At 34.1% G+C, this 7,149-nt stretch overlaps 2 protein-coding genes across 2 annotated transcripts; both read right to left on the reverse strand.

Moving 5' to 3' along the window:
- Positions 1 to 823: 823 nt before the first annotated feature.
- On the reverse strand, positions 824 to 2,468 carry LOC131019161 (probable LRR receptor-like serine/threonine-protein kinase At3g47570). Its single transcript, XM_057947846.1, has 2 exons — positions 1,412 to 2,468; positions 824 to 1,318 (listed from the first exon to the last, which is right to left on the reverse strand). The coding sequence occupies exons 1-2, from the start codon at positions 2,466 to 2,468 to the stop codon at positions 975 to 977; spliced, it is 1,401 nt and encodes a 466-aa protein (XP_057803829.1). The 3' UTR covers positions 824 to 974.
- A 1,404-nt stretch (positions 2,469 to 3,872) lies between these two features.
- Positions 3,873 to 4,681, reverse strand: LOC131019162 (probable LRR receptor-like serine/threonine-protein kinase At4g36180). Its single transcript, XM_057947847.1, has 2 exons — positions 3,964 to 4,681; positions 3,873 to 3,919 (listed from the first exon to the last, which is right to left on the reverse strand). The coding sequence occupies exons 1-2, from the start codon at positions 4,679 to 4,681 to the stop codon at positions 3,873 to 3,875; spliced, it is 765 nt and encodes a 254-aa protein (XP_057803830.1).
- Between the last annotated feature and the right edge of the window lie 2,468 nt (positions 4,682 to 7,149).

Here is a 7,149-nt window from a genome sequence, read left to right on the forward strand (position 1 = left end):
CAGCCCAAGTCCAACCCAAATTAATTATTAGTAGTATATTACATTTCACTTTCGTATTAAGACAACAAATAAATAAGATACATAATTAAATTATAATTAATCAACATATATATTGCAATTTCATTAAAATAAAATTATATAACAGTTGGTTGCATAGTCAAAACCAATGAACGTTAGAACACATATGTTTCATTATGCATTTATTAAAATGCTATAGACAATTTCTCATAATTCAATCATGAGTTTCTTATTTTCCGATACATCAAAACCTCCTTTATTAATTACATTAAAATGAAAGAAAAAGATAATGCTTGAAAATACAAAATAAAGAAGAAAAAGAAAATTTATTAACTATTATTGTGATGTTACATGTTTAGTAATTCTCAAGGATTGCAAGTTATCGATAAAAAAAAAATTCCCATGGTCAAGGTCACAAGATTGATATTCTGCCTTCGTTGCTTCAATAAATGCAGAAAAACCATTTGAATAATCAAGAGCATTATTTGAAATACAACAATCATCTGAAATTGAAACAGGTTCATTGCCTATGCCTTTAAGAATCGTTTGACAACAAGATACTGATACTATTTTATTATTGTCGCAAAAATCGATTTTTTTTTTATTTGCTGAAGCAAGTGTTGAATCATCAACTCGAAGTGTTTGAAAAAGATTAACATAATTAATAATAAGAGTACATAATTTGATTATCATTAATCATTAATAAGAGTACGGATGAAGTGAGCATATGACCTGCATCGCATCTCTGGAATAACTAGAAAGTAAAACACAAGAAAAAAGCTCTTGAAAAGATAGAATACTACTGGATAAAGCATAGGAAGAAACACAGACACAATAAAATATGTAAACTCAAGAACATAAAATATGGAGGAAAATTGGATAGAAAAACCTTGAGCATCAATAAAATGGTAATAGAACAATATTATCTTAGAACTTTGAAATAGCTTACTTGAATCTCATTGGGAAAATCGATGTTTAATTTTCTGCAACTTTGCATGTGCTTGTTTCATGTTGATTCTATCCCCGGGAGAGTCGGCAGAGCATTTAAGAGCCAATTCAAGTATGGATGATACACACTGCATATTCTTGTCAATCATTTCTTCCTCCAAATTCATGACTAAGTTGGCATCTATCACTTCATCCGGGATCTCCGAAAGTGAGAGTTCTACCCATCTCTTTAAGCTCATATCTCCGCAAAACATATCATCACTAGGCCTTTTTCTCGTAAAAGTTTCGATCAACATCACCCCGTAGCTATACACATCACACTTTGTTGAAACTAGCCCTTCCAAGCCATACTCTGGAACAATAAAAATCATGATGTGTCCAGTAAGAAAGACACAATTAATTGATTGAAAGTGAAGTGCAATCAATATATTTAGAGAAACTTCACCTGGAGCGATGTAACCGAATGTTGCTAGCGTGTTGGTTAACACAAAGCTATCTCCATCGCATAACAACTTTGCTATCCCAAAGTCGCTTACATGGGCAACCATGTCTTCATCTAACAGCACATTACTAGGCTTCAAGTCGCTGTGGACAATGGGCATTGAATAACCGTGGTGAAGATACTCCAAAGCAGAAGCAACATCAATCATTATATTCAATCTTTCCATCATATTCAAGCAATAGTTGTGGGAATATAACCATTTTTCAAGGTTTCCCTTTGGCATATATTCAAGTACTAATGCCTTGAACTCATCATTGGAGCAACTGCTTATGACGCTTGTCAGATTCCTGTGCCGAATGCTACGTAGTATCTCACATTCGACATCAAATATTTTTGAAATACCTTCCAGCTGCATATTAAACACCTTGACAACGATATCCTTCCCATTGTTAAGAATTCCCTTATAAACAGAGCAAGAACTCCCGGTGCCAAGTAAATTGCTTTCATCGAATCCTTCCGTTGCTTGCAGCAGTTCATAATAAGAGATTCTTTCCGGCACAATGAATGTCAACTCATCAACTTCTCTGCTAGTCGTCTTATCTTTCCTTTTATTTTTTACAATTATAAAGGCCAAAGAAACAACTGAGATTAAAGCCACAACCCCGAAAACAATAAATGAAGCTCGTTCCACCTTCTTTCTCTTTGATCTGTGATTAGAAATTGAAGAGCAAATTTGGACATGGAACTTGGGGATTCCACACAATGCCTCATTACCCTTAAAAGAATCCATAGTGAAGTTTCTGAAAGAACCTTCGTTAGGAATTTCTCCACTTAAACTATTGAAAGAGACATTAAAGTAATCGAGGTGTTGAAGTTCTTCTAAAGACTTTGGAATTGAACCAGAGAGGTTGTTGTATGACAAATCGAGATTTGCCAAATTGATCATGCTTCCCATTGACACAGGAATAGAACCTTCTAGTCTATTATTTGCCAAAGACAGATTAACCAAATTCTGCAACTTCCCAATAGTGCTAGGAACAGACTTTGACAACTGATTCATCGATAGGTTTATATGTGTTGCTGCTCCTAAGTTACTTATCTCTTGTGGTAAGAACCCATTTAATGAATTCGAGGACAAGTCTAGAGAGTTCAAATCTTTTAGGCCCCATAAGCTTGAAGGTATGCTTGAATTCAACATGTTGGAGCCTAGATGAAGATTTCTTAAAGAATAGACATTTCCCAGACATTTAGGAATCGGGCCTGAAAATTGATTATGGCTCATAAATAAAGAATTGAGGCTGAATAGATCACATATAGCATGTGGTATTGAGCCTCCCAACATGTTATGAGACATATCTAATCCTTGAAGTTCATGTAAATAGCTTATAGTTGGTGGAATATTACCAGATAACTCATTTGCTTGTAACACCAATGTCATCAAATTGCTTAGATTGCCTATTTCAATAGGAATACTGCCACTGAATTTGCAGTTGTTGGCATATAATGTTGAAAGCGAGGAAGATAAGTTCCCGAGAGAAGCTGGAATGACACCATTTAGAGGATTATCACCAATTGACAAAAAAGTTAGGGACCTGCAATTTGTCAATGAAGTAATGAAGGAAGAAGATGGTGCCTGGGTAAGATTGTTGTTGTCCAGTGTAAGTCTTTGAAGAAGTCTTAGGTTGCCGAGATGAGTAGGTATATAACCACCGAATTTGTTTTCGGAAAGTGAGAGAATCATGAGTTGAGAACAGTTAGAGATAGAGTTGGGTATTACTCCACTCATGGAATTTCCGCCAAGAAGAAGTTTTACAAGAAAGGGAGAAGCATGGCATAAATGGGTTGGAAGAACCCCTGACAGAGCATTCCCAGCAAGTGAAAGACTCCGAAGAGTTGAAATGTTAAAGAGCTCATGTGGAATAGAACCACTCAAGGGGTTCAAGTCTAATACTAATGATTCCAAATGGTAAAGTTGGCCAAATTCAGTGGGAATAAGCCCTGCAAAACATGAGATTTCAAAACTGTAGCTAAAAACACATATTGTACCTAAATTTACTCTGTTGTACCTGTAAAATGGTTTTCATAGAGGTCTAACTTTGTTAGCATGGTAATATTCCCGACATCCCTTGAAAGGTTCCCCGTGAATTTGTTACGCCATAGTATTAAGGTTTGCAGAGAAGACATATTCATGAAAATATTGAAATCAATTGAGCCCCCAATCTGATTGAATTCAGCACCAAACTCAACCAGACTCCGAAGATGACCAATCTGATGTGGTAGTATTCCTGGCAAAAAAAAGTGTCATGAAACTAATAAAATCTCATTTACACAAATTTATGTGATAAGAACTTGAACCATACCATTCAAATTGTTGCCACCAAGATATAGAATCTGAAGAGATGTTAAGTAGCCGATTTCTGAAGGTATCTCCCCAGTTAAAGAGTTGTAAGAGAGGCTCAACACCTCAAGCCCTGAACATTGGGATAGATTTGTTGGAATCGTGCCACTCAGCTGATTATAAGAAAGATAAATCCCAGTAAGAGATGGAAGATTACTGCAAATGTCTGTTGGAAGACTTCCACTCAATTCATTGCATGATAAAGCTATAGCTACAAGGGTTGATATGTTGAATATGGCTGATGGTATAGCACCCGAGAGATGATTATATTCAACATACAGATTTTGTAGACTTTGAAGTCTCCCAAACTCTTTTGGAATTTCTCCACTTAGAGAATTGGAAGATAAGGAAAGAAATTGTAGGTTTGTGAGGTTTGAGAGAGATTTTGGGATGGAACCTATGAAGCTGTTGTTGCGTAAAGACAAGTACTCTAATTTTGGTAACTGACCCAACATCGGAGGGATGTCTCCGGTGAAGTTGTTGAGTTGGAAAGATATGAACTTCAAACGGCGAAGGAGAGACAGTTGGTGTGGCAAATCTCCATAGAAAAGGTTGTTGGTGAGGTCGAGGGAGACGAGGAAGGAGAGGCGTCCGAGCTGTGGAGGAATGGTGGCGGAGAGAGCCATGTTGGAGAGATTCAAGGCAGCTACTCTGTGGTGGCGGAAGCTGCAAGTGACGCCAATCCAGGTGCAGACGGAGGTGGAGTTGGTCCAATTACTTGCAAGTAAAAGAGATGTATGTTTGAGTGAAAGAAGGGCAGTTTGATCAGTTGCAAGGCTCAGAGGTTGTTTGGCTTTGGCTTCAGAAGAAAGCATTTGGAAGGTTATGGTGATTAGGAATGCATACAGCAAAATGCAAGAAAGCTTTTTCTCCATGGCTGCAAATTGTGATTGTATTATGATAATTAAGTCGCTAATAACTGCAAGCTATATACACAAATATTACAAGAGTTGAGAGTCTTGATGGTGGGTGTTGTTTTTGATGTGTTTTTTGTTTTTTGTACGTTTTTTCCGTTTGAGAAAAGTCGTCCTTAGATGTCGGCACCAATCACTTATAGAGACTGAGACGAAGACTTGAGGTTGAGACAAATTCTTGAATTATTATATTCAACTACACATGGATTACACATGGATTGCAATGGCCAGAATTTCAAACTTACGAACATTGAATTTGCATGCATTCATAAAGTTTGGTGCCAATCTATATAAGCAAAATAAACTCGATCATGCGTGGCGTCGTATAATCACTCTATTCTAATTTTCCTCAATTTTCATTAATTCTTATTTTTTCTAAATTTTTAATTAATAATTTTCGATATCTGATAAATATTGAGGATAAGTCATCGAAAACAAAATCAAATTTAACACTCTTGAAATATTTGATCCCATCTTGATGATAAATTAATGAGGATAACCTCAACTTCGTAAATAAATACGCTCAATAATAATATTTCATTACAAACATTTCCATGGCGAAAAAAAAAAAAAAAAAAAACATTTCCATGGTGATTTTGTAATTTTGTTTTTTCTTTATAGAGTTGTGTATTGAAATCAGCGGTATTTAATGTATATATTTGGGAGGGAGATTTTTAATATTGTTCTTCACGTAAATATATTTAATAAAATAAAATCTTAAATATGATTAAATATTTAGAATGATGAAAATCTCCTCAAAGCATAAAGAACTCTTTTTACCAACTAAATAACTTTATATCAAGTTAAATAAGGAATAAGAGTAATGTTCAATTTTGCATGATTCGAAATATCATTTGTAGTATTATTCATTACATTTTTTTTATAATTGATTTACATATTCTAAATATAGGAAATGTCGACGAATAATGAAGCTATTCGTTTGAATGCATGCCATCAATTCAAAAATACGAAATAAAAATGTGGTGGTCAGAATTTTGCTCTTATGAGTTCAAAAATATAAATTGGGCAAGGAAGCACTTGAAGTGATCGTGATTGATGAATGGGTAAGTCTTATCATAGTTTTATTGAATAAATAGTTTTGTAAAATTATTAATTTTCAATTTATACTATTTTCACTAAATTTCCTATTCATTTCTACATAAGGTAATTCTTAGTGAATGTTTGTTTTGCTATAACAATAAATAAGAGTCAGAGATAAATCAATTTCAAATTAATTTAGGATTATACCTATCATAACATGTGATTAGTTATGGACAACTATACGTGGCAATCTCAAAAGTCACAATAAAAAAGGGTCTAAAGATTTTAGTATATGATAAGAGTGGTCATACACATGACACAACAACTAAGATGATGCATGATGAAATTTTCGTTAGATTATGAATTAATTACAAATTTAGTAATTTATGTCTCAATAGGGTTCAAGAAAAAGTTTCATTAGTTTCTTAAAGAGAGACAATTGTTTTGCTATGACAATAAATAAAAGTCTGGGACAATCTCTTTCAAATATACGATTATACCAAATTTAATATTTTATTCAATCTTTAGAAGTTTTAAGTCATTATTAATATTATTTAAAATATTTTTTTCTTAATTTTCAATTACTGGGTCCAGCATGTGTTCTATATTTTAGGTGCATGTTGTGCCAAGCAGAAGAGAGGAAAAAGAGTTGCAGGTGATAAACGTATTAGAGATGCACATCCCATGATACTATCAATATTTTTTGCTTGGCTACTGCAGAGACCGGTACAATATTTGAAACTGAAGTGAGAAGAAGCAAAAAAATTAGGATGAGACCATTGGAATATTGGAAAGGTGAGAGATTCTTACACGGACGAGTTGAAGATAGTGAGTACTTTTTTTGTCTCTCAGTCTTTTGCTAGAATTTAACATTTGATATCTTCGTACGTGATAGGCATCATTTATGACTTCAAATCACTTTTCAAATAATTGTTGCAACTTCTCTTTTAATATTTTTTGGGTCAAAATTCTGCTTGCATAAACATTTAATTTAAGTCAATTTCAATAAATATTAGTACATCTTTTACTTAAAAACAGAGTCATTAAATGTTTTATTTTAGTAAAAAAAATCTTCAAATAAAAAATGTATCCCAACTAATTACTTTTTAAAATATGAAAAGTTATTAGAATGTACACATTATATGTATCTTACATAATTTGTATGCCAACAACTTAAATAAAATCAATCAGATCTACAACAAATTAAGCCTCATTCAATGCAGCTCCAGAACTCATAACAAACGAATTCAAAACAATGAAGGGAGAGAGACTTATCATCTTTCTCCTCCGCACGCCTCCGCCTCTCATCAGACGGTGAGGTCTGCCGATCATCATGCCCCCAACGCCACGGATGATCCTCTAGCAGTCGAGCCCGGGCTCTAGAAATT

Source organism: Salvia miltiorrhiza, chromosome 3, assembly GCF_028751815.1.
Source record: "Salvia miltiorrhiza cultivar Shanhuang (shh) chromosome 3, IMPLAD_Smil_shh, whole genome shotgun sequence".
NCBI classification, from domain to species: domain Eukaryota; kingdom Viridiplantae; phylum Streptophyta; class Magnoliopsida; order Lamiales; family Lamiaceae; genus Salvia; species Salvia miltiorrhiza.